At 38.4% G+C, this 26,200-nt stretch overlaps 12 protein-coding genes across 12 annotated transcripts; 8 read left to right on the top strand and 4 right to left on the bottom strand.

Moving 5' to 3' along the window:
* Positions 1–139: 139 nt before the first annotated feature.
* Positions 140–2,023, top strand: VPS36 (ESCRT-II subunit protein; the record flags this gene model as incomplete). The annotated part of the gene is made up of 1 exon (XM_062953804.1): positions 140–2,023. One exon carries the CDS (start codon positions 140–142, stop codon positions 2,021–2,023), a length of 1,884 nt encoding a protein of 627 aa, XP_062810570.1.
* Positions 2,024–2,781: 758 nt separating this feature from the next.
* DUR3 (Dur3p) lies at positions 2,782–4,941 on the top strand (the record flags this gene model as incomplete). Its single annotated transcript, XM_062953803.1, has 1 exon — positions 2,782–4,941. One exon carries the CDS (start codon positions 2,782–2,784, stop codon positions 4,939–4,941), a length of 2,160 nt encoding a protein of 719 aa, XP_062810569.1.
* A 1,062-nt stretch (positions 4,942–6,003) lies between these two features.
* On the top strand, positions 6,004–11,454 carry DUR1,2 (bifunctional urea carboxylase/allophanate hydrolase; the record flags this gene model as incomplete). The annotated part of the gene is made up of 1 exon (XM_062953802.1): positions 6,004–11,454. The coding sequence occupies one exon, from the start codon at positions 6,004–6,006 to the stop codon at positions 11,452–11,454; it is 5,451 nt and encodes a 1,816-aa protein (XP_062810568.1).
* A 171-nt stretch (positions 11,455–11,625) lies between these two features.
* On the top strand, positions 11,626–12,843 carry HAT1 (histone acetyltransferase catalytic subunit; the record flags this gene model as incomplete). The annotated part of the gene is made up of 1 exon (XM_062953801.1): positions 11,626–12,843. The coding sequence occupies one exon, from the start codon at positions 11,626–11,628 to the stop codon at positions 12,841–12,843; it is 1,218 nt and encodes a 405-aa protein (XP_062810567.1).
* A 388-nt stretch (positions 12,844–13,231) lies between these two features.
* On the top strand, positions 13,232–14,155 carry PIL1 (lipid-binding protein; the record flags this gene model as incomplete). The annotated part of the gene is made up of 1 exon (XM_062953800.1): positions 13,232–14,155. One exon carries the CDS (start codon positions 13,232–13,234, stop codon positions 14,153–14,155), a length of 924 nt encoding a protein of 307 aa, XP_062810566.1.
* A 400-nt stretch (positions 14,156–14,555) lies between these two features.
* On the bottom strand, positions 14,556–16,571 carry PRCAT00003841001 (uncharacterized protein; the record flags this gene model as incomplete). The annotated part of the gene is made up of 1 exon (XM_062953798.1): positions 14,556–16,571. One exon carries the CDS (start codon positions 16,569–16,571, stop codon positions 14,556–14,558), a length of 2,016 nt encoding a protein of 671 aa, XP_062810565.1.
* Positions 16,572–16,788: 217 nt separating this feature from the next.
* PRCAT00003840001 (uncharacterized protein) lies at positions 16,789–19,266 on the bottom strand (the record flags this gene model as incomplete). The annotated part of the gene is made up of 1 exon (XM_062953797.1): positions 16,789–19,266. The coding sequence occupies one exon, from the start codon at positions 19,264–19,266 to the stop codon at positions 16,789–16,791; it is 2,478 nt and encodes an 825-aa protein (XP_062810564.1).
* Positions 19,267–20,659: 1,393 nt separating this feature from the next.
* Positions 20,660–22,729, top strand: PRCAT00003839001 (uncharacterized protein; the record flags this gene model as incomplete). Its single annotated transcript, XM_062953796.1, has 1 exon — positions 20,660–22,729. One exon carries the CDS (start codon positions 20,660–20,662, stop codon positions 22,727–22,729), a length of 2,070 nt encoding a protein of 689 aa, XP_062810563.1.
* Positions 22,730–22,827: 98 nt separating this feature from the next.
* RUB1 (NEDD8 family protein) lies at positions 22,828–23,058 on the bottom strand (the record flags this gene model as incomplete). Its single annotated transcript, XM_062953795.1, has 1 exon — positions 22,828–23,058. The coding sequence occupies one exon, from the start codon at positions 23,056–23,058 to the stop codon at positions 22,828–22,830; it is 231 nt and encodes a 76-aa protein (XP_062810562.1).
* Positions 23,059–23,183: 125 nt separating this feature from the next.
* On the top strand, positions 23,184–23,852 carry PRCAT00003837001 (S-adenosylmethionine-dependent methyltransferase; the record flags this gene model as incomplete). Its single annotated transcript, XM_062953794.1, has 1 exon — positions 23,184–23,852. One exon carries the CDS (start codon positions 23,184–23,186, stop codon positions 23,850–23,852), a length of 669 nt encoding a protein of 222 aa, XP_062810561.1.
* Positions 23,853–24,121: 269 nt separating this feature from the next.
* On the top strand, positions 24,122–25,507 carry PRCAT00003836001 (mRNA splicing protein; the record flags this gene model as incomplete). The annotated part of the gene is made up of 1 exon (XM_062953793.1): positions 24,122–25,507. The coding sequence occupies one exon, from the start codon at positions 24,122–24,124 to the stop codon at positions 25,505–25,507; it is 1,386 nt and encodes a 461-aa protein (XP_062810560.1).
* A 286-nt stretch (positions 25,508–25,793) lies between these two features.
* Positions 25,794–26,087, bottom strand: PRCAT00003835001 (uncharacterized protein; the record flags this gene model as incomplete). The annotated part of the gene is made up of 1 exon (XM_062953792.1): positions 25,794–26,087. The coding sequence occupies one exon, from the start codon at positions 26,085–26,087 to the stop codon at positions 25,794–25,796; it is 294 nt and encodes a 97-aa protein (XP_062810559.1).
* Between the last annotated feature and the right edge of the window lie 113 nt (positions 26,088–26,200).

Here is a 26,200-nt window from a genome sequence, read left to right as displayed (position 1 = left end):
TATAATATTCTGGGGACAATTAACTGCACTTAAAGTGTAAATGATCTTTACAGTTTACACCATGTCAAATTTACAGGTTAAATCGTCTTCATATTTGACAAGCCTTTAGTTTGCCAACATATTTGCAGATCAATGGACAATGACTAGTTGGACTAGTGTGTGGAAGCCCATATTTGTTAATCGGAGCAATAGGCCTATTCTCGGGGAGAACGAGCATAATGTATTTATAAGAGATCATGTTGGTCTCTATCAAGGTAAACAAAAGATAACGAATCGACAGAACGGTCGAGTTTATTTAACTAACAAGAGAGTCATATATTTAGATAATGAGAGAACGGAAAACTCTATGGGCTTAGATATAAATGACATTAAATATTCCACTTTAATAGATCGATTTTTAAAGTCTTCTCCGAAAGTTAAGTTATTCATAAGAGAAGACTTGAAGAACTCTCTGCAGCAGAACATTGAAGACCAACCGGCAGTTGCAGATTGGGTTTGTATGATTTGCTCATTTAACAATCACATATCCGTTAATGCAGATGTTGACAAAGAGATACCTCCCTGTGTTTCCTGTGGTATAAGACCGTCGAAGGCCTTAATTTTGAAGGCCATACTGAAGAAAACTGAAACTCAGGCGCTTCCAAAGGTTGACAATCAGTGTCCGAAGTGTACATTTATGAATCATCCTTCATTGTCATATTGTGAAATGTGTGGCACTAAACTAATCTCTGCAGTTCCAGAGGCACTACATCAACGACTTTATCAAAAAGACTCAAATCGTGATTTACAAGCCCTGCAAACTAATAATAATTTGAATATCTCTCTTCAAGGTGATGTGGAATCTTACACGGATGAAAAACCTTACATAAAACTTAGCTTCAGAAAGGGGGGAGAAGTAGAGTTTTACAATCATATGAAGGATGTTATAGAGGAATTGAAATGGCAAAGGTTGACTCAAAAAGGATCAGTTAATCAAAATGGAATAAAAGTCGATAAAAGCGAACCAGAACCTCAAAGAATAAAAGGTGGTGGTATTCATGGTTTAGAACAAATAGGGGAACAAAAAAGGCGACAAAATGAAATAATTTTGAGTAGCTCACTTGATGACCTTGAGCAATTGATGTACAAATACCTGGATTTGCTTAACTTATCAAGTTCATTTAGCAAGCTTGTTAACAGAAAATCTCTCAACGTTGATCTAATACAGCCTTTTAATGTGAAGAAATCGTCTAATATATATTATAAAGAGCTATCGAGACATATTAGTGAATATTTAACGAACTACGAGCTTACAAAAAATTCTTCAATGATTACTTCTCAAGATCTTTTTGCTAATATCAACAGATTTCTTGTCTTGACCCTGGGTTTTGGATCTGAACTAATCACGCCTGATGATTTCAACAAAGCAATTGAATTGTTTGAGCCGCTTGGTTTGCCAATTGTTGTCACTAGATATGAGAAGTCTGGCCTTGTGGTATTATGCCTAAAAACAGATATGGATTATAGTCTGTTTATTGTTAAGCACTTAAAGGAGCTGGAGGAGAGTTTCAAATACAACAAACTCAAGGTTGAAATATTATTGCAACAGGATGATGACAACTATTTGAAAGAAGAGTTCAATTATTTCAAAGGCGATACGATATCAGGTATATCTGGGGCTTTAAACTGGTCCTACAGTATTACTGTCGAGGAAATTGAGAGCTGCGTCGCATCTGGATCAATAGTTGTGGATCATAATATTCAGGGTACATTCTACTTTATCAACAGATTTGGCGAAGACTATGAGGATAACGAAGATGATGATGAAAATCTAAGAGCAGAAATAAAGTCGAACTTGATGGAGGAGCAACGAGCCATCACCCAAAAATTAAAAACACAACATGCAATTAACAATCAACTAATTGATCTCACCCCTAACTATGACTTCGGCATCGTGCAACCAAATGATGTTCCCCTGCATACAGTTTCTCTGCAGTCTTCTGCGAGTGTCTCTCTCAACGATCTCAAAGGATTACAGTTGTAGCTGCTCATAGTTTATCCTAATGAGGAATTCCCGTTATCCTATGCACTGTTGCATGCTGCTGAAACTTACCCTGCTTCTGCCCCCCCCCCCCCCTGCCTCCTCTTTCAGTAGCATAATATTCTTAGGTATTAATTTATAGATAGACGATGACCTATGGGACTTCCCTCTCTAGAATCCCTCCCGCCTAATGCTGGTATTTAATAATCATTTAATCATAATCGAGTAAGTATAAGATATCAAATGCTTTCTATCCAAAAGTTCGCCGGTTGAGTTGCAACTGAGCTGGCCCAGAAGCGGCCCGGTATATTTTGAAAGTTTTCAGTGCGATATGCGCTCTTTCCCAATGAGGAAGAAAAGGCTTTAGTGAGATTTCTTATCAGAAGCAGAACAGTAATCATCATATGACTAGTTTTCCTGTATCTCCCATTGATTATCAGTTAGCGTTTGTCCACCCCCTCATTGCCATGACTTAAACCCCGTTGCAATTAGATAAGGGCAATTGGTCTCTTACACGAGTGTTTATCAGTGAAAAAATTTTTATGAACACCTCACTTATCATGGATCGAGTACGGCAATGCGTGTAATCTTTCGTGACACAAGATGAGCATCAATCAATAAACCTTTGTTGCTATCAAGGACAGAGAATAAGCGAAATATATAAAGTAGATTAAATTCACGTTATTAAGATGTAATTAGCAAAGATCTTATATTCATAGAGAACTCACCAAAAGTAGTTTAAGTTTGAAGTGAATTGAACAATGACAGTTGCATCTTACGTTCCATTGCCCCAGGCGGCAGGTTACGCTGTCGTCGTTGGATTGGGTGCCGTCTTTGCTTTTGGTATGATGTTGACAACTTACGTCTTGAGAAGATACAATAAGGAGATAATGACAGCTGAAGAATTTGCAACTGCTGGAAGATCAGTGAAAACAGGTCTTATTTCAGCCGCGGTTGTTAGTTCGTGGACCTGGGCTGCAACATTGCTTACTTCTACTACCCAGACCTACAATAATGGTATTTCGGGTGCCTTTTATTATGCCTCAGGCGCTACTTGTCAAATTGTATTATTTGCTTGCTTAGCAATCAAGGGTAAGGAGAGGGCACCAGGTGCCCATACCTATTTAGAAATAATTAAAACAAGATATGGTAGGGTTGCTCACTGCATTTACATCTTTTGGGGTCTTGCTACGAACATTCTTGTCACTGCAATGCTTTTGACGGGTGGATCTGCGGTAGTAAGTGATATCACTGGGATGCACACGGTTGCAGCTTGTTTGTTGTTACCTTTAGGCGTTGTCGTTTATACGTTATTTGGTGGTATCAAAGCAACTTTCTTGACTGATTATGCGCACACTGTGGTTATTATTGTCATTCTCTTGGTCTTTTCGTTCACTACATTCGCAACGTCTTCGAAATTGGGCTCTCCAGGAGCCGTATGGGAGGTCATTACAAAATTGGCCGAAACTCAGCCAAGGGAAGGTAACGCAGGTGGTTCATATTTAACCATGCACTCTAGATCGGGTGGAATTTTCTTTGTTATCAATATTGTTGGTAATTTTGGTACAGTTTTCTTAGACAATGGTTATTTTAACAAAGCTTTTGCCGCAAATCCTGCTTCAGCTCTCCCAGGGTATGTACTTGGTGGTTTAGCGTGGTTTGCCATTCCTGCTTTCACAGCCACAACTATGGGTTTAGCTGCTTTGGCTTTGGAAGATACAGAATACTTTCCAACATATCCGAATAAGTTATCGGCTGCTGAAGTTTCAGCTGGATTGGTTTTACCAAACGCTGCTGTAGCTCTTTTGGGTAAAGGGGGCGCTGTCTGTTCATTACTTTTAGTTTTCATGGCTTGTACATCTGCTATGTCTGCGGAATTGATTGCTGTCTCAACTATCTTCAGTTATGATATTTACAGAGAATATATCAATCCTAAGGCTACTGGTAAGCAAATTATCTATTTTTCACACATGGCAGTGATCACATTTGCTTATGTTATGGCCGGTTTTGCCATTGGGTTATACTACGCCGGTATTTCAATGGGTTACCTTTATGAACTTATGGGTGTTATCATCGGGGGTGCAGTTCTTCCATCTGCTTTAACTTTATTGTCAAAGAAGCAAAACAAAATGGCAGCTATATTAACTCCTCCCATTGCAACAGGATTAGCTATCATGTCTTGGTTGGTGTGCACTAAGGCTAAGTTTGGTTCAATCAGTGTCGCTAATACATTTGAGGACGATGCTATGTTGACAGGAAATGTTGTTGCATTGTGTACTCCTTTGATATTTGTCCCACTTTTTACTTTAATCTTCAAACCACAAAATTTTGATTGGTCAATCTTGAGAAATATCAGGAGAGTCAATGAAGATGAAGAGATATTGGAAGCTGAACAGTCAAGGGATGATTCTGACCCTGAAAAGGTTTATCCAGTAAAATCACAAGTATCGATCGCAGCTAATGAGATAGCAATAATCAACCTGGAACGTTTAGAACAAGAAACACGTCATTTACATAAATCGTTCAAGATTGCTGCAATAATCTGTGTAACTTTAACTTTATGCCTTGTCATATTATGGCCAATGCCCATGTATGGACAATCTTATATTTTCTCCAAGAGATTTTTTACTGGATGGATCGTGGTTCTTTTCATTTGGATATTCTTCAGTTCATTCATGGTGATAATAGTTCCAATATGGGAAGGTAGAGACGCATTATTCACTACTTTCAGAGGTATATATTGGGACTTGACAGGCCAAACATACAAATTGAGAGAATGGCAGGATGCTCATCCCGAAAAGCTACATGCTGTTCAGTCTCAAGTTTCTGCTCAATTATTAGCAAGGAGCCAGTCGCAGACTCAAGTCATAGAAGGGGTCAATCACATTGATGATGCTTGGGAAGAAGAGAAGAAAAATTAAGTTATTAGATAGTTAGATTAAATTAATGTATGAAAAGCGATTTTAGAAATTACGAGTATATGTAAAAAATTGCTAATTTTAGCGTACTTTTTTTCTTTCTTAAACTCCAAAATTCGTTAGATGACATAAAACCCCACAATTAGTTTATCAGTAGAAACCCCACGATGGGCTCGATATGATTTGCTTGCGCAGCATCTCCTTACTTTAACCCATCTTAAAATTATTTGCAGCTGCTTAAGAAACGAACCAGGCGATAAGAACAAATATCTTAGCATCTTTGGATGCGCAGTCCTGTATCAAAGGGTTTTGATTTGCTCAATATCCTGTTTTCGAAGGTAGTTGCTCGGAATATGATTATCTCTTATCACCCTCCCTTTTCAGGATTCGTATACCTGCAATATCAAAATGTTTTAAGAAAGAGTGGCTTCAAGAAGACATGCACATCAACCATACGGTCCCTGTCCCTTATGAAATTAGTTGCTCTGTCTTTTCAATAGCGTTTCTATTTTGAAACCCCATTTTTTTGTATGTTTATCAGTAGATCTCGATTAGCCAATAAGAATCATTAAAGATTTGAGGTCACTAAGTGATGCCTTACCGATCGCGCTTTGTTTCCCCGTCAGAAGTGGGCCATAAGCGGGCCCACTATCCGCAGGCTTCCCCTCGGCCCGCCGATAAACGCTCTCGCTCTGCCATGCCGTACTTTCATAGCGTGATAGAAAGAAAACTGTCTTTATATGCCCTCCACCTTAGTTTATCGTTCTGATCTGATAGCTCAATTTCTTCGGACTTTTCCAGATGATTGGGCGTTAAATACAGACGTTGAAATTCTTAAATAGGAGCGAAATCGTTCAATTTCTGATACTACGAAGAAAAGATCCAGATTCCGATTTGCTTTTAGTTGTTAGAGGTCAGATAAATTGTAAATAGGTGCTGTAAAAGATTGGACTTGGCTTACAGGACAACTTTAAATATCCTTGTTTAGCATTTGATCCACTTTCTAATTATTTATTGAGGGTGAATATAAGAAGCAAATTACGTACTCGTTATTAACAGCTAGCGATGAGTTACAGTGGCTGGACCGTAGACGAATGGAAAAACTTCCACTATGATTCCACTCCCGACAAATCTTTAGAATTATTAGCGGAACTTGTGAAATCCCAGAAATCAGCTCCAGAAGACCCTGCCTGGATATCATTGGTAGATGAGGACCATTTGAAGCAGCAGTGGAACATCTTGCAGTCTAAATCTAAGAAATTGACTCTTCCACTTTATGGTGTACCAATCGCTATTAAGGATAACATTGATGTTCGAGGTTTTGAAACTACTGCAGCATGCCCATCTTTTGCATATGAACCTACGGAAGACGCCACTACTGTAGCATTATTAAAAAATGCTGGTGCCATCGTGATTGGAAAAACGAATTTAGATCAGTTTGCTACTGGATTGGTAGGTACAAGATCCCCATACGGCATTACTCCTAATACATTTAACCCAGACTATGTTAGTGGAGGCTCTTCAGCTGGATCGGCATCCGTTGTTGCAAGAGGTATCGTTCCAATTGCTTTGGGAACGGATACCGCAGGTTCAGGAAGAGTACCAGCAGGTTTTAATAATTTAATAGGCTTAAAGCCAACTAAAGGTGTATTCTCTTGTAAAGGTGTTGTTCCCGCTTGCAGGTCTTTAGACTGTGTCTCAATTTTTACATTAAATTTAAAGGACGCACTGACAGCTTTCAAGATAATGGCACAAGAGGACGATGATTATGAATATTCTAGGGCATTGCCTTCAAACCCCTTGTTGAAGTTTTCAAAGACACCAACAGTTGGAATACCTAAGCAATTGTTATTTTTCGGAGAGAAACAATACTCTAACTTATACAATGAAGCCGTTAAAGTTATAGAATCTGTTGGGTCAAATGTTTCTTCAGTAGACATCAATCCGTTATTGGAATTAGCTAAATGCTTATACGAGGGACCTTGGGTCTCAGAACGCTACACTGCGGTTAAAGATTTTCTCGCTACTAATCCCCCTGCAAAAACCTTGGATCCAACTGTTCTTGATATCATTAAAGGTGGCGAGAAGCATTCAGCAGCAACGGCATTTGATTACGAATATAAGAGACAAGCTATTTTAAAAAAGGTTAAGAAAGCTTTGGATGGTGTTGATATTGTTGTTGTCCCCACCGCTCCATTAATTCCTAAAATAAACGATGTGGTTACCAAGCCTGTGGAAATCAATTCTCTTCTCGGCACGTATACAAACTTCGTCAATTTGGCAGATATGTCAGCTTTGGCCATTCCAGCGGGTTTTCGCCCCGATGGTATGCCATTTGGTATAACGTTATTGTCTGCCAAATTCAATGACTATGCTTTACTTGAATTTGCAACCCGTTACATGAAGAATTACTCGGAGCATGTCCCAAGATTTTATGGTGCTCTTAAAGAGCATCATGTAAGTACTCTTGGTGACTCTATACTAGATTTACCAAAACCAGATGCAAACACACTGATCAAGTTGGCGGTTGTAGGAGCTCATTTGAAAGGTTTCCAATTACACTGGCAATTGGAAAAGTGCAATGCCACTTTCTTAAGTGCCACTAGGACTGCTAAAAAGTATAGGTTGTATGCGTTGCCTAAGACTGGTCCCGTCGCCAAGCCAGGACTCAGAAGAGTGGATAAAGGTGGCTCAAACATAGCGATCGAAATATATTCTATACCGAAAGAACGCTTTGGTGACTTCATAGCCATGGTCGTTGAACCTTTAGGAATCGGATCAGCCGAAACAGAGTCAGGAGAGTGGGTGAAGTCATTTATTTGCGAAGAATCTGGTTACAATTTGCCAGGTACTACTGATATTACTGAATTCGGTGGATGGAAAGCGTACCATGAACACTTGGATAAGAACAAGACTAAGAAACCATTTAATTCCGTCTTAGTTGCCAACAGAGGTGAAATAGCGGTGAGAATTATAAAAACATTGAAAAAGTTGAATATAAAATCTATTGCTATATATTCCGATCCTGACAAATATGCTAAACATGTTTTATTAGCAGATTCGGCTATTCCTTTACATGGTGTATCGGCTGCTGAAACATATATTTCTATTGATAAAGTCATTGACGCGGCAAAAAGCTCTGGCGCTGAGGCTATCATACCTGGTTATGGGTTCTTGTCTGAAAATGCTGACTTTTCTGATCGTTGTGCTAAAGAAGGAATTGTTTTTGTTGGCCCTTCTGGTGATGCTATCAGGAAATTAGGTTTAAAACACTCTGCAAGAGATATTGCAAAAGCTGCTGGAGTTCCATTAGTTCCAGGCTCTGATCTTGTCAAAGATTCGAAGGAAGCAAAAGAAATCGCCGCAAAATTGGAGTACCCTGTCATGGTTAAATCCACTGCTGGTGGAGGTGGAATTGGTTTACAGAAAGTTGACTCTGAAGCAGATATTGAAAGAGTTTTCCAAACTGTGCAGCATCAAGGTAAATCGTACTTTGGAGATCCAGGTGTCTTTTTGGAAAGGTTTGTTGAAGACGCAAGACATGTTGAAATCCAAATGTTTGGAGATGGAAGAGGAAATGCAATTGCCTTAGGTGAAAGAGATTGTTCATTGCAACGTCGTAATCAAAAGATCATTGAAGAAACACCTGCACCAAATTTACCTGAAGGTACAAGACAAAAAATGAGAAAAGCTGCTGAATCCTTAGGAGCAACTATGAAGTATAAATGCGCTGGTACAGTTGAATTTATCTATGACCAAAAGAGAGACGAATTTTACTTTTTGGAAGTAAATGCTAGATTGCAAGTGGAGCATCCAATCACTGAGATGGTAACCGGCTTGGATTTAGTCGAGTGGATGTTGTATGTTGCTGCTGATACTCCTCCAGACTTTAGTCAAAAGATTGTGGTAACTGGTGCTTCTATGGAGGCTAGGTTATACGCCGAAAATCCAGTAAAGGATTTCATGCCCTCTCCTGGCCAATTGACTGAAGTGAAGTTCCCTGAATGGGCCAGAATTGATGGCTGGGTTGAAAAAGGAACAGTTGTTTCAGCTGAATACGATCCAACCTTGGCCAAAATAATTGTTCATGGAAAGGATAGAAATGATGCATTAAGAAAGTTGCGTCAAGCTTTGAATGAGACTGTTGTTTTCGGTTGTATTACAAACATTGATTATTTGAGGTCAATTGCGAACTCTTCTATGTTTGAAGAGGCTAGAGTTGCAACTAAGGTATTGGATTCTTTCGACTACAAGCCGACTGCTTTTGAAATATTACACCCTGGTGCTTACACAACAGTGCAAGACTATCCAGGTAGAAAAGGATACTGGCACATTGGTGTCCCTCCCTCAGGTTGTATGGACGAATATTCTTTTAGAGTTGCCAATAGAATCGTCGGTAATGACAAAGCTGCGCCAGGAATTGAAATTACCTTAAATGGTCCCAAAATTTTGTTCCATCATGATGCTGTAATTTCAGTTACGGGAGGTGATGCACCTGTCGATGTTAATGGAAAGGAAGTCAATCAATGGGCACCTATCAACATCAAGAGAGGTGACAAATTGACTATAGGTAAATTGACAGGTGGTTGCAGATCTTATTTAGCAATTAGAGGTGGAATCGATGTTACCGAGTATTTGGGATCTAGATCGACCTTTGCTTTGGGTAACTTGGGTGGATATAATGGAAGAGTTTTGAAATTAGGTGATGTCTTGTTCTTAGGTCAACCTGAAATTTCAAGCTGTACATTACCTGCTCCAATATCTCAACCTCAAAGCGTTTCAAAGTCATTGATTCCAAGCTACTCAAATAAAGAGTGGAAAGTTGGAGTAACATGTGGCCCACATGGTTCACCTGACTTCTTTAAACCAGAATCGGTTGAGGAGTTCTTCTCAGAGACCTGGAAAGTACACTATAACTCAAACAGATTTGGTGTCAGGTTGATTGGACCGAAGCCCAAATGGGCAAGACCTGATGGTGGAGAAGCAGGATTGCATCCCTCTAACGCTCATGATTACGTCTACTCCCTTGGTGCTATCAACTTCACTGGTGATGAGCCTGTCATTTTAACATGTGATGGCCCATCTCTTGGTGGATTTGTTTGTGAGGCAGTTGTAGCAGAAGCTGAAATGTGGAAAATAGGTCAAGTTAAGCCGGGCGATTCGATTCAATTTGTTCCAATCAGCTACGCTGTAGCTAAGTCTTTGAAGAAGCAGCAAGATGAGATAATTCAGGACTTACAAGGTGAATTACCAAATTTTGAAGGAAAGGCTATCAAGCCTGAAAACCCAGTCTTATATCAAGGAAACATTTCCGGTTCACTTAAAGTTACATACCGTCAAGCAGGTGATAGATATGTTTTAGTCGAATACGGTAACAACGTTTTGGATTTAAATTTGAGTTACAGAATCCATAAATTAATCGAAATGGTTGAAGAAAATAAAACCACAGGTATAGTCGAAATGTCGCAAGGTGTAAGATCAGTTTTGATTGAATATGATGATACAGTCACACAAGATCAATTGTTGAACGTTCTCATATCTTATGAGAAGGAAATTTCCTTCGTCAATAAGTGGGAAGTGAAATCCAGGATTATCAGACTTCCAATGGCTTTTGAAGATAAGAAAACTTTGGATGCAGTCAAGAGGTATCAAGAAACCATCAGAAGCGATGCCCCATGGCTTCCTAACAATGTTGATTTCATTGCAAACATTAACGGAATAGAAAGGGATGACGTGAAGAATATGGTTTACAGTGCCAGATTCTTGGTCCTTGGATTAGGGGATGTTTTCTTGGGTGCACCTTGTGCTGTTCCATTGGATCCAAGACATAGATTCTTGGGAACCAAATACAACCCTTCAAGAACTTTTACCCCCAACGGTACCGTGGGAATTGGCGGTAATTACATGTGTATCTATACAATGGAGTCTCCAGGTGGTTACCAATTGGTTGGTAGAACAATTCCAATTTGGGATAAGTTGACATTGGGACATCATTCTGTCGTCCATCCATGGTTATTATCTCCATTTGATCAGGTTGAATTTTACCCGGTTACCGAAGAAGTACTCGATGAATTTTCTGAAGAGATGGAACATGGTAAATTCAAAGTAGATATTATTGACTCTGTGTTTGATCACACTCGTTACCTCGAATGGATACAAGAGAACTCTAAGTCTATCGAAGACTTCCGTAAGAATCAAGGAGGTGAAAAGTTGGAGGAGTTTAATAGACTTATTCAAATATCTAACAGCGATTTGGAGAAGTCAGGCACAAAAGTAACCGAAGACGAACAATTCGACGAAAACGCCGAATTGGTTTATTCTGAATATTCTGGTAGATTCTGGAAATCTCTCGTAAGTGTCGGCGATGAAGTCAAGGAGGGTCAAGGTTTAGTTGTGGTTGAAGCCATGAAAACCGAAATGATAGTTAATGCAACAAGAAGCGGAAAAGTTATTAAAATTTTACATAAAAATGGTGATATGGTTGATGCGGGTGATTTAGTTGTTGTTCTCGAATAAGTTTTTTATAGTTCATGTTAATATTTAGTGTTTTATACATATCAATTGATATCAATGTATCCTCCCTCTGTAGTACTTGATTTTTAATCCAAGACGACATTTTTATAGAATCGCGTCTAATGAAATATTCAAAGAAAACGACACGATTCAAGAAAGGTCAACTAATCGACCATGGCTGAAAAATCTGAGTCAGTTACATCGGCTGCTTCATTGCAGCCTGAGTTATGGACTTCGTCTGCAAATGACGTATTGAAAATTTTCATCACTGATCCTAATGGTGCTATAAGTTTTCCACCAATATTCACGTATCCACTCTTTGGAGATTCAGAGACTATATACGGATATCAAGACTTGGTAATATACTTATGTTTTGATCATCTAACATTCAGGCCCTTTTTAAATGTCAAGTACACTAATAAGTTGGAAGACGATCAGATAATAGATGTCAAGGAAACGATGTTGAAAGTTTTACCTGAAAGTGTAATTTATAAAGACGAATTGAAGTGGGTAGATAAGGTTAACGAAGAAAAGAAAAGTTACAAGATTCCAGGTGAAATCTTTGATTCCTTTGAAAAGAATGGTGAAAAGTTTACTATATATAAAATCAACTTGAGAAGTGTCGAAGGAATAGAGTTGCACAAACGTTTGCAAATACTAGTTTTATTCTTCATAGAAGCCGGCTCATACATAGATGTCAGTGATCCTTTCTGGAATTTGTACATTTTGTACAAGCATGGTGAATCAGAACAATCGTCTTCAGTAGTTGGATTTGTTACCGCATATAACTATTGGACGTATCCTGGCCACAAAAAGTTTGACGAGGACATCAAGCAAACGAGGACGAAGATCTCACAGATGATTATACTTCCAAACCACCAAGGTAAGGGGCTTGGAGGATCTTTCTACTCTAGTCTTTATACGAAGTGGCACACAGAGCCCCAAGTATACGAGATTGTCGTCGAAGACCCAAATGAAGCCTTCGATGACCTTAGAGATAGAAGTGATTTACAACTGCTTAAGAAAGCGTTCGATATAAATAAAATTACTACTGCCACGATCACAAAAAGTTGGATTAATACTACTAGGTTGCAATTGAAATTAGACAAAAGACAATTTTCCAGATTGCTCGAGATGATTTTATTGTACAATGTGAATCATGGAGGTTCCGATACGAAAAAGGCTGTAAGACTCTTTATAAAGAAGAGACTTTATGAAAACAATAAAGATGGCTTACTCTCTTTGGATGATCCCACAAGACGAGATAAGCTTCAGACCGCTTACGTTTCCCTAGAACTGGACTATTATCGAATCTTAGGTAATATGCTGCTTGCTCCCGCGAAAAGAGCAGCTTCTCCGGTGGACACCGGTCCAAAGAGGCATCATCTGTAGCGAGACGACTCCTTTGCGCACTCCTAAAGCAGCTGCCCGCTGAGGGGGGTGGGAGATGAATATATAAAACTATGAATCCTTCGCATCACAGGAGATAAAGCTGCCGAGCCAAATATACGATCATGTAGTCTATTATACAGTTGCCACTTACGTTTCTCTCTAGTTCTTTTGCACCCATCGTTGCTGCGGTTGACTGCGAGGTAGGGACCACTTCTCAAATGCGGCTTTAGTCATTTAAATAGCAATGATTCCGCGAAGTCGCACCAGCCCAAATTCTTATAAATACTCAGCAATTCCAGGTAATCGACGACCAGCAATTGTAGCGATCCTTCAAAGAATTAACATACTTGATATAGCTAGCAAGTTAAAGATTTAAGATATAGCAAAAATGCACAGAACTTATTCATTGAGGTCGCAAAAGGCACCGACTGCGTCGCAATTGCAGTCTCCTCCACCCCCCCCTTCTACTACTAAGTCCAAATTCTTCGGTAAGGGAGGAATTGCATCTTCGTTCCGTAAAACTGTTGCCGGCAACACTGGCCCCGAGTTATCGAGGAAGTTGTCGCAATACATCAAGATGGAGAAGAATGTTATGAGGGCAATCGAGTTGACTGCAAGAGAGCGTAGAGACGTTGCTAAACAATTGAGTGCCTGGGGTGAGACCAACGATGACGATGTCTCTGACGTGACAGACAAATTGGGAGTTCTTATTTACGAAATTGGTGAATTGGAAGATCAATACATTGACAAGTATGATCAATACAGAATCACTTTGAAAACAATTCGTAATATCGAGTCGTCTGTCCAGCCATCGAGGGATAGAAAGCAAAAAATTACTGATGAAATTGCGCACTTGAAATACAAGGATCCCCAATCTCCAAAGATCAACGTTTTGGAACAAGAATTGGTCAGAGCTGAAGCTGAATCCTTAGTTGCCGAGGCTCAATTGTCAAACATCACTAGAGAACAGTTGAAGGCTGCCTTCAATTACTTGTTTGATGGAACTAGAGAATTGGCTGAAAAGTACGCTTTAATTGCTGGTTACGGAAAGGCGTTGTTAGAATTATTGGACGATTCTGCTGTTACTCCTGGTGAAACTAGGCCTGCTTACGACGGTTACGAAGCTTCCAAGCAAATCATAATTGATGCTGAAAATGCATTGGCTGCATGGACATTGGATTCCGCTGCTGTCAAGCCTACTTTATCTTTACACCATGACTACGACAGAGAAGAGCCTGCTGATTCTGAATTAGATGAAGCAGAACACGAGTTTGCGAAGCACGATGAAGATGAAGGCGTTGAAGCTAAGTAAAGAGCTACAGACTATGTTTTACCATACGCTTTCGTATTTGACTATAAATTTTTTTTCTTTTTCTCTATCCTCTAAAAGAAACACAGTTTTTCAACATCAGCAATCTTGTTCTTTTGCTTTCTTGTTATTATTATAACTTTCACGAAGCTTGTTGAATGTAATATGTTTAATTTGTACTATTCAAGATTAATAAAAGACTTCGATTTTTCGTTGCATTCATTGCATGGTTACCACCTTGCTTCGGTAGTTAGATAAACAATTATCCGAGTTACCTTTTAGGGAATTTGTCCCATCAAATTCACAATAGTAGCAAGTTTTTATCAATCTGGTCACAATTGACCCTAATACGGAAGTAGTCGACTCGAAGAACGTGCCGCACGATCGTGGCTCAAAATTTTCCTCACACTTCCACCACAATTTCAATTTTATCGCCAGTCAACAACTGAAATTCGCCAAGCTGGTCGGGAACGACTATCATCACGAGACTTTTGCTCGCTAAAGCCAAGATACTTGAAAACGAATTTGCAGCTAATTTTCTATTGATTGATGCCTCTCCTCTTTCCTGACTGGTGATCATGTTTGGAATCAAATCTGAGAACTTGATCTTCGAATAGGTTTTTGTTAAACCATCTTCTTCGTGATTGCCTTCGACAGAAAGTTGCGAGCCTTCCGTTACTCTGTTCAATTCTATTTGATTCAGATGAAACGGCTCCCCGATCACGTCATGCCTTGCCTTCAAAAAGTTCAAAAACCTGATTATTTGGTAATTGAGTTTTGCAGTTTGCGTCTGTGTTGCATTTGCATCTAGTGGGTGATCTAAGAAATCTTCCTGGCGATAATCGTGTTCGATTTCATCGTCAAGTCTGCTGCTATGGTGAGGATGTTGAGAACTCTTTGAAGTAAGTCTATTTCTTAGCTCGTCTTCATTTAGCTCATTGAAGGATAGTTCAAACACATCAGTTCGTGACTGATCTATAGAATGTGGTTCACGCTCAGCATCATCTAATTCGAAATCGTATTGTTGGTTAAGAAGATTCTCTTCAACTAGTGTACTTTCTTGAACATCCCTACCTAATTCGTGGTCTGCATCATTGGGAACTCTGGACATCAATTGAATTTCTTTAATGATGGAATTCATAGCTAGCAAAGAGTTATCTGATAATTTAGTATTCCTACTAACTGTAGGTAATTTTAGATTTGGCAATGAAAACTTATTTTTAAAAATGATCTTATTCACATAATTCAAAAAGGGTGTCTGCTGAGAATTGAATTCCTCTAACAAATCATTGTAAGCCACTGTTTCGGCCATAGCGTCTCTTCTTAATTTAGAGAGCTCTTCCATGCTTTGTGTGTAATTTTCAACTGATTTCGCCATCGTTTTGCTTGATATTTTCAAATCATTGGTTGCATCAACGAATAAGTTATGAAATTCCCTTTTCTCTTTCTGTGGTTTAGCTTTATTAATCTGCAATTGAGTTACGCTAGTTTGGTTATCTGTGGTTGATAGGTGAAAGTTTTCATCGTTGTTTATTGTTTTATCAATCGTTGGTTCAATTACGGGCCCTTCGAAACTAAGTGTTGCATTTAAATCAAATTCTTCAAGACCAGTGATATCTCCATCATTTCCCTCTGAACCATCCCGTGCCACGAGGTCCCCATTATGATCAAATTCAAAACTCAATTCTACGTCTCGTGCTCCATCGCCCGTAAGGAATCCGCGACCTCTTGGCTTTTGTCTTTTTCTTGAAGGTGCGTCCGCATCCGCTTCATCACTCAATTCTCCAATTGACTGCAAATCTTGATCCATGAAATTTTCAATAGTTTGAAGGTGTGTATCCTGAAATTCATTCATCTGTCCATTTTCTAAGGAGTTTTCTACGAAGGTTGAATAGTGAAATGCAGTATTTGGGAAGATATCTTGATCGAATTGTTTGATCTCCAATTTTCTTCTCTTGCAATGTTGAAATAAGGAATCATCAACATCTAAAGGAGGAACCAAATCAACGCTAATATCAAAAGAAGGATCATTCTGTAAGAAATGCTGAACTCCTTTGGTCTTGACATTGTTTTGTTGGCCATCTATCTCAAGAAGTGTCATATTACTTGCTACCTCGCTTGTTGCAATACTTTTCAAAAACAAGTCTTTAGTCAATCGGGATTTGATCAACGAAATATCATTCAAGAAATAATTCACCTTCGACTTGTACATTAGACTGATCCCATAAAGGATACTAGATGAATATCTAATATTTCTATCCTGACCTATGTTCATTAGGTCTTCACAAACTTCTGGAATCGAGATTTGCAATATCTCTTTTCTAATTGATTTTTTGGCGTGCATCTTTGAGCCTAGGGTCGCCAAGAGCCATGCTGTCTGAATTCCAGTAGGCTTTGCAAGATAAGTGCCTTCTTCCATAATTTCAGCTTAATACTTGGGAAGAGAACTGCAAAACGATGAACTAAATCAATAAAATATAGGATGGCTGTAAAACTACAAAAATTAATTCCTGCATTTTACTTCCTCAATTAGGCAATACTTAATGAAGAAAATACAGGATTCAAATGGAAAAATATACCAATATACAAAAACTAAAGAGATGCTGCTTCATCGTAAAATATACAATTGGCCAATATCAGGCCAAACGCTTATTCAAATTTCGTAATTTTTCATAAATGACAACTAACCACTTAGTCGCCATTGCAAAATCATTTTCCCTGATTGAATCTTGGAACGGAGCAAAAGCACTTTGTTTGAATCTTTCTATTTTATTACCGGTGGCAAGCTTTGGAGAAAACTTTGCGACACCAAATATTATGTGGTTGAAAAAGGTTTTTTTAGGATCAAGGTTTAGATAGTCGTAATCTTTCGTAGCTAATTGAAATCCCTTCTCAAAATGAAGTAATTTATAATTAGAGACCTTGAATTGAGCATAGATCTTTAGCTTTTTATAATATTTATACCAAGCGAAATCTTGAATCAAAGATTCTTCGACTTCCACGGCATAATTATCGTAAATCACTGACAGGATAATTGTTTCATTCAATAAGCCCTGTAACCTATTGAGGACATCGCCAAACGTGAAAACTGAGCCATCTCCAAGTTCTTCTTTTAAATCAGAATACAAATAAAATTTGCTTATGAGTTCAGTAGGAACATCTCTATCCGACCAAGCTTTTAATTTATCAGAATTACTGTCAATAGATTCCTTAAAAAGGTCAAGGATTGTTTTAAAATATGATTCTGTCTTGATATGAGCAACCTCATGTTCACTAAATGTTATCATCAATAATCCAAGAAACCTTACCAAGGTACTGTGATATCCCAATTTGTTATCTATATCTCTTTTCATAAGCCAGTTATAGGAATAGTAGTTTGACCCAGGAATATATAATGAGGTGTCCTTACTTGGATTATTTTCAAATTTAACGTTTACGATTGGAACTCCTAAATGCGTTTGAAAGACCAAAGCATCTTTGTCGGCTATCTGTTCACCAAGAATATTATTAATACTGCGATTATCTTGATTGGACCAATATCTGTACAAGGTCATTAGGTTATCATCATCAATATCACCAGGTAAAGTTCCAGGAATGTCCTCATATGGATTAGATTTTTTTGGTAGAACAATGTATTTCGAAATATCCTTCAAAAGATGGTTAAAAGAAGGATTTGAGTCTACTTTGAATTTACTTCCTGTGACTGCATCACCATCAATATTAATATAACATAAAATTGGGTGATTAGGATTGAACGAGGATATATCATTAGTAAACTTCTGAGAACCTATCAAGCCACTACTAGAAGCATCCCAGGAAACGAATTTAATCGTTCTTAATGGTTTCCAACCAATTTTTCTCAATTTCTTCATATGTCTCATTATTTCCAACATTACCGCATGCCCACTCAAAGGATTTGAGGATGTAAAGCTGTCTCTCCTTGCACCAATAACAACATCACCGTCTTTGAGAACGCCATGAATAGAACCAACAATATTACTCAATCTTCTTGACTTCGGTTTTTGTTCAAACAGGCAGCTTAGGTCTAAGATTAAAGTGCCATCCCCCTCTGGATAATAGTCCCAATCCTTAAATGCATCATCTCTAGGATTTATTGATAAGGTGTCCAAAATAACCTTTATAGTCTTCAAATTTACTGGAATACACAAAATGTCAGTTAAAGTAAGGTCGTTAAGTTGACCATACCCAGCCGACTCCCTGATAATTGCGTGCTCAAGATTACTTTTGCTCCCTTGATTATCCTTTCCTTTTAAATCGTAGTAGTTCACCAATGCCTTGGCACCTTGCCTTTTCGCAATTATCAATTTTTCGGCAAGAGTGAGCCCACTATCTTTGCCATCAGATTTACTGATGACTATTTTGTCCTTTGGGTTAATTCCATTGGATTTCAAAAGCTCGTAGTCCCCGTTTGTTCCTTCATTTATAAAGACGAATGCACCCTTCGCAGTGCCATTATATCCAAGGGAGCTAAAGGCTGGAGTAGAAAATTTCGGCTCTAACAAATCTGAAGCGTACAAAATAGTGCCTTCCTCAGAATCGAGTAGCTTTAAGGACAGACTAATAGGTTTTTTCAAATCTGGCGCATCATAAGTAAATTCCTCTGGCTCAAAGCCCATAGACTTAAATGACTTCTTCACATAAGAAACAAGAGGCAAATTATCGTCTGCTAAGAGATTTACTGGACTCTTTGAATTAAAATCCGTAATATTTGTCAACCACCAATTTATGTGATCTTCATTAGATCCATAATTATCATGAGCACCTATGCCACTGAAAACTAAGAAGCTTCTCTTTACATCACTCTTTGTCAAATGTAAACCATGCCATCTTCTAAAATCCCTACTGAAAGACGTCCTTGGTAAAAAGGACAAATGTAGAATAATTATAGCGATGATACCCAAAAAACAGGACCACCAAAATCTCTTTTTAGAGAATCTGTGGCCTCGAATGAAAATGCTATCTGCATCATCATCCGTGTATTTGGATTGTACATCATCAAGTTCATCAACTTGCGGTTCCCCTCGGAATGATTGAATAGACTCTTGAGAGCCCAACAAAGGGTCCCTATCACTTGCCATACTTTCCAGTTCCATAATATATCATAGAGATTGAATGAATATGTAAGTTAATAAAAATACAGGTAATTTATAGTTATATGAGATGAGAACCAGGTGGTACCTGATAACACTATCATCACGTGATTAATATTATGTCACACCCAAGCAGGATACAATCCATAATGAAGTTCTGGTAGAATACATGAAAGAAAGCAGAGACGCAAACATGATGGATAGGATGAAATTGACGATCGAAGTTGCATTGACCTTTTTGATCAACTTTAAGTGATTTGATTTGATCTCGCAATGATAATAACTAGTTGTGAAAAGGAATAGGGGAGAATATCGTTTTAGTTCAAAAGAATAGAGAAATATTTGGTCATACATTATCTTCCTACTGGATTTATAAACAATCTGGGCCACTTTTAAAGTGAAAAATAGGTATTTGCTCTTCTATTCAACATCTTTAGATTTGTAAACAGCTTATAAGGCACTTTTTTTAGTACATTTTAACAAGAAGAAAGCTGGCTCGTTTGTCAGTTAATATTCTGTTGTAATGTTGGCGCGAGTTCAAACCTCGTGGAACTCTATAACTAGTTCAAACCTAGGGATAAAGTTCCCCTATGTGTTCAAACCACTGGGGCCCGTCACGACGTGGCATTGTTTGCAATCAGTTCAAACCTGATTTCGATTTGCCGACCACTCAATCCGGTATGAGTTCAAACCTCAATTCGGAAATAAAGCGCAAGTTCAAACCTTGCTAAACACTAAGTTCAAACCTTGGTGGTGTGATAGAGAGAAGTTCAAACCTTCTCTCTCGGTCTCTCTCTCAGCAGTTACGGTTCGAACCTGTAATCCGTGAGAGGGCCAAACTTAAAGTTCCGGTTAGGAGCTTGATCTGAGTTCGAACCTCAGTGAATGTTAAGTCTTCGGTTCAAACCCGATCACTTCAAAAACAGCTTCAAACGCTGTCTGTGGTTCTCCTTCGGTTCAAACCTGATTGAGCACACAATTCTATATTAGAGGTTCAAACCCCCTAATTGCACAATGATATTTGCCAATGCAAGTTCAAACCTTGTGGAAGCAAAAGAAGAGTTCGAATCTCTTTTTTGCCTAATTTTTACCTTACTTTATTTCTCTAACGCCATGATATCCAAGAGGCTTCTTACATCTTTCTTTTTTGGTTGTAGTTGGGGGTCCTAATTCTTGCCTGTTGGTCTTCATCCTTCCGATGCTCATCTCTGGTCTTGAATATATTCTTGCGCGCTACGTATTTAGTGTTATAATTAATTATTTAGAAAAAAGCTCATTACTATATCTCTATCAAACGAAGGGTAATTCAATACTGAACTAATAGAGTAGTGGAACAAGTAATTTCCACTCTCACATAATTCTTCTTGAAAGATTTCTATACCTGTTATCTTATGTTATGAATCAAATTACAAGTAGTGAAATAATAAACGATGCATTTCAGTCGGTGTCAAAACCAAAAGAAAGAGTAAAACAGCTGATTCAGGATTTAGAGGAGTTAAAATCGTATCAGTTAAATAAACGGAAAGAATACGAGCAGCAATTAAACAAGAATAGGCTCAATTTCGGCCAGTGGTTGCGTTATGCTAAATGGGAACTAAATAATAATCATGATTTTCAAAGAGCTCGATCGATATTTGAAAGAGCGTTGGAGGTAAACGTCGAACATGTTCCTTTTTGGGTTCAATACATTCAAGCAGAGCTACAAAATAGAAATATAAATCATGCTCGAAATTTGCTTGACAGGGCAGTCACAATATTGCCCAGAGTCGATAAATTGTGGTTTCTATATGTTCAAACGGAGGAGATGCTTAAAAGCTATTTGAATGTGAGAAGTGTTTTTGAGAGATGGCTAGAATGGAAGCCTGTTGAGTCTGCATGGGAAGCTTATATTAATTTTGAGATACGTTATGATGAACTTGATAATGTGCGAGACTTGTTCATGAGGTTCGTGAAAGCGTATCCAAAGGGAAGCGTATGGTTGAAATGGATTGAGTTTGAGCTTAGCTTGGGTTCAAGGTTTATCAGAGAGACCTTCGAACTAGCTGTTGACGTGATGCTAGGAGATCCAGCTACGAAGAATGACCCCGACTTAGCATACATAATATGTAAGTGGGCAGAATGGGAGGTCTCAGTAAAAGAATACAAAAGAGCAAGAATGATTTACACAGCTCTGGTGGAAAAGTTTGCTAAGGATTTGCTGCCTGATAAAATTAATTTGATTTATCAATCTTATATAAATTTTGAAAAGCTCTACGGAGAAGAAGACAACATAGAAGAAAGCATAGTTCTCAAGAGACAAAAAAGATACGAGGTAGAGCTAAAGCAAAATCCTTATGATTTTAACACATGGTGGCTCCTACTTAATATTTTACCAAATGATGCCGCTACAGTAAGACCTTATTTTGAGGAAGCGATAAGAAATGTGCCACAAGATACTAAAAAGACGTTGAATTGGAGACGGTTTATACTAATCTGGATTAGATATGCATTATGGGAAGAATTCAATAACTCTGATTCCTCTAAAGCTCGTCAAGTTTGGAGTGATTGTTTAAATGTAATCCCTCATAAACGATTTTCCTTTGGAAAAGTTTGGATTCATTTTGCAGAATTTGAGATTAGAAACAGCAACTTGACAAATGCTAGAAAGATACTAGGAAGGGGAATTGGACAAGCGAATCGTTCAAAGCCAAAACGAAGTTTATTCCAGTTCTATATTGATCTTGAACAAAAGTTGGGCGAGTGGGATAGAGTAAGAAAGATTTTCGAAAAATGGTTGGAATCAGTTCTTATTAGCCCCACGACTGAAGTTTCGGCTATGGAGGTTTTGTTCGCTTATATCTCCTTTGAAAGTAGAATGAAAGAAAATAATAGATGTGTTGCACTTTTCAGTTTGGGTATCAGACTAGCTGAAAATATTCCTGAAAAGTTTCCTCATCTTGAACACTTATGGATGGCATTCATTAATTACTATAAGGAGGAGATGATGTACTCAGAAGCAAGGGAGTTATACAAACAATTAATAGAAAAAACTTCAAGTCCACAAGCATGGATATCACTTGCCCTCTTTGAGATATCAGTTCCAAATGAGACTCAATTAACGCAATTCTTAGGTGGTCAAGATGAAACATTCGAGTTTGCTATTGAAGACCCTCAGATGGAAAAGAGCCGGTCTGTTTTCCAAGAAGCCAACAGATTTTTTAAAGATACGGGTTCCAATAGGGATAGAGCTATTATTCTCAATGAATGGAAAGATTTCGAAGAATCATATGGAGACGAACGTTCAATCAAACTGATTGAAGAGAAACTTCCTGTGATTTCCAAGAAAACTAAGTTAAAAGACAATGTCGAAGAGGAGTATTTAGAGTATATATTTCCTGAAGATCAGAATGACAGTCCTAACCCTCCAACTGGATTAGGTGCATTTTTGGCAAATGCCAAAAAATGGGCTATGAAAGATGAAATATAATTAAGGTCGTCAATTAATACGTATGTATAATATAAGTATATGTGAAGTTTGCTGTAAGTCATACTCAGCATTCATGTTGATTCCAATAGAAAGTCTGTCTAGCCTCCTCTCAATGTCAAAACCAAATGTAATGAGGCTCCTGGCCCGATCCCTGACTCTTCAACAGTGCTGTTATCATCAAGCTGTGATCCATTAAAAATCAAACGCTGCTGTGAAGGTGGGATTCCTTCTTTCTCCTCCATCATTTCTTTAATTCCTATGATCTTGTCAGTTGGCTCAATATCAACAAGAATATCTCTACCCGTTAAAGTCTTCACCTTCACCCGCATACTTTAATAAGTAACACTTGTAGATTAACTTTGATTAGAGAAAATATATTATGGTTTATTTTTTAAAGTTCTCACACCTATTTGTCTCTCATATAAACGCAAAAAAATTTCACAATAATCACAAGATGCTTCCTACACCTACTGTGAAGAATATAGACTACAATAGAGTATATGAGCCTTCAGAAGATACATTTCTTCTACTCGATTGCTTTGAAAATGAATCAGATCAACTAAAAAGAGACAATAATGGAAAAGTACCTATTGTTGTAGAGATTGGAATAGGGTCAGGAGTGATCACAACTTTTGTAAAGCAGAATATCCTACCAAATGCTGTTATGATCGCAACAGATATCAATCTTCATGCATGTAAGACTGCTTTAGAAACTGCAAGTATCAATAAGCAAAGCTTTGAGGTATGCCGTATGAATTTGACAAGGGGAATCAAAAGCAATATTATAGACATTCTTATATTCAACCCACCTTATGTTCCTTCCGAGTCACTTCCGAAACCGTCTAACTTGTCTGGATCTGGTTCGTGGGAAGATACTGAATGGCTAGACCTGGCTTTGCTTGGTGGTGAAGATGGAATGGTGGTGACTTGGAAGCTTTTGAATGACTTGAGTGAAATTCTCACCCCAGGGAATGGTGTTGCATATGTGTTGTTCTGCGCTAGAAACAACCCAGAAAGAGTTTCTTCCATAATGAGATCCAGAGGGTGGAAGGTAGATACTATAATTACCAGAAAAGCTGGCTGGGAAGTATTAAGTGTACTCAAATTTCAGCAAGTCGTATGAATTAATTGCATAATTTTGTCTTTCGACAACCTCATAATTTCAAGCAATTGTAGATATTAGACTCAATGAGGTATTGTCGGTAGAGGTTTAATGAATAAAACGATATAAAACATGTATTGCAACTACATAGATATTAAACTGCAATATTTCAAATATTTATAACATCATCGCATGGTTTTACAGTTTATGGGTTTACCTCACTTTTCGTCATTCATCGAAGCTGTTAAAGAATCTCTATACGTATTATCATCACATCTTGACTCCCTGTAATGTCAGAGTATAGCCTGAGATATAGAGATGATGACCGAAGAAATGCGAGGGGCAGGAATATAGCTAGAGACTCCCCCGCGAGCAATTTGTCTCAAGGAAGAAAAACTAAGTGGTCTGGCACACCATCAAGATATAAGAATGTGGGACGAGAAAAGTTGGATACTATTATAACGGGGCATTTGACACCAGAGCAGATTGATGCATACCAGCAGTATTTCCGTATAGAAGAGATTTCAGACATATTAAGAATTTCGCAGCAGCTGCATCGAGATATAATGAGTCTTCTTCCATCAGGTAGATCTAAAGAGATTCCAAATTATAAGCGAGACCCTTCCCCACCACCTAAGTACGATAATGCTGGTAATAGGACTAATACAAGGGAGGCAAGGACAAGGGAAGCTCTCGAAAAGGAAAGACACTATCTAGTTGAATTTGCTGCTAGCAGCATAAAGGACTACATATCACCTTACGATTATCGAAAACCAACGAAAACTTTTGAAAAGCTTTATATCCCTGTTAAAGACTATCCGGATATTAATTTCGTTGGCCTTTTGCTTGGGCCAAGAGGGAATACTTTGAGATCATTGCAAGATGAAAGTGGAGCAAAACTCGCAATTCGAGGTAAAGGTTCAGTTAAAGACGGTAAATCGACTTCTTCGGGTAATGATAACGATGAAGGAAATAGCTCATTTTCCTTAACGTCATTTTCCAACCCGAATCTTGAATCCACTTCTGATGACTTACACGTAGTGGTAACCGCAGATTCTCAACAAAAAATTGCCACGGCTATTAAGCTAACAAATCAAGTCATCGAGAAGGCAATTTCTTCACCAGTGGGCCAAAATGATTTGAAAAGGGGCCAACTAAGGGAATTGGCTATTTTGAACGGTACATTAAGAGAAACAAAGCCATTTGATCCTGAATCATACCAAAAGCGTCAACAAGCTCGCCAAGGATTGGATATTTCTCAAATAGTTTGTAAAATTTGCGGTAAGGTGGGTCATTTTGCTAGAGATTGTAAATTCAAGAATCAACGTGCGCCTTTCAATGGCGATGATCAGAATCAAAGACCTTTCTCTCCTCGGGCAGAACAAGAAGGACAAAGAGATGGTGAACGAGCAGGAGATAGAGAAGAGCCTTCACCACCTCTCAAAAGGAAGAAGCCTAATGCACCTCTTCCTCCGTGGCAAAGTGAAGAAATACAACCAGAGAGGAATCAGCCTCCTCCCGCTATATCAGGTCGACCACCACCTCCTCCAGCTGCTGCAATCCCACGTCCTCCTCCACCACCACCTTCTCTAAACATCCAACGTCCACCACCACCACCTGCTGTAAAGAACGCAACAGGGAAACCACCTCCTCCACCTCCACGGGCCCCCCAATGACCACGAAAAATGTGAAAACTATTCAAAGTCTTGCACAAGAATTCGACCAATATCTCGAATTTTTCGAATTATAACCATGCCATTTATCACTAGGACCGCATTCAAAGCTTCATTCTACATTTTATAACGTCATAACCATTACATTTATTGCGATAGCCTACTAAATATGTACGAACGATGCATTTTCTTTCAAACAAGTGTAGCCACTCCTCTCTACCACCTCGTCTTTCCCCAATTGTATAAGCTGAAAGAGCTTTAAATATAATCTTCCAAAAGTAGCTTCTATTCATTTTTCAGCCTGTTTTCCTACGAGATCTAGACTCTCATACACAGAGCCACTTGACTTGTACAAATCAGAAGCAACCACTCCATTCTTACTTTGTTCATTGTCTTTCAATTGTTGAAGCATGATTCTCGTTTTTTCTCTTTCCTTGAAACCATGTAAACATTCAAAATAGTCATCAAATTGAGGTGTACATTCTTTCTTTGTAGCAGTGTCTGCCGAAGTATAACATGCTACTAATGTCTGGAACTCGTAAAAACACTTCCTAGTACCTCCAGTTCTTGAATATGGCTGCATTATTACCTAGGAAACGATTGCTTTGACAATAACGGTCTATTATGTATTTAAGTGTTACCTATCTAGTCTCTTTAATGTCTTTTGATGTACTGTAATTGGTCGATGATCGATCA

Source organism: Priceomyces carsonii (genome assembly GCF_900007245.1).
Source record: "Priceomyces carsonii strain CBS4050 genome assembly, scaffold: Debaryomyces_carsonii_scaffold_4, whole genome shotgun sequence".
Taxonomy (NCBI): Eukaryota; Fungi; Ascomycota; class Pichiomycetes; order Serinales; family Debaryomycetaceae; genus Priceomyces; species Priceomyces carsonii.
Note: the sequence above shows the minus strand (reverse complement) of the source record. Positions and strands in the feature narration are given on the sequence as shown.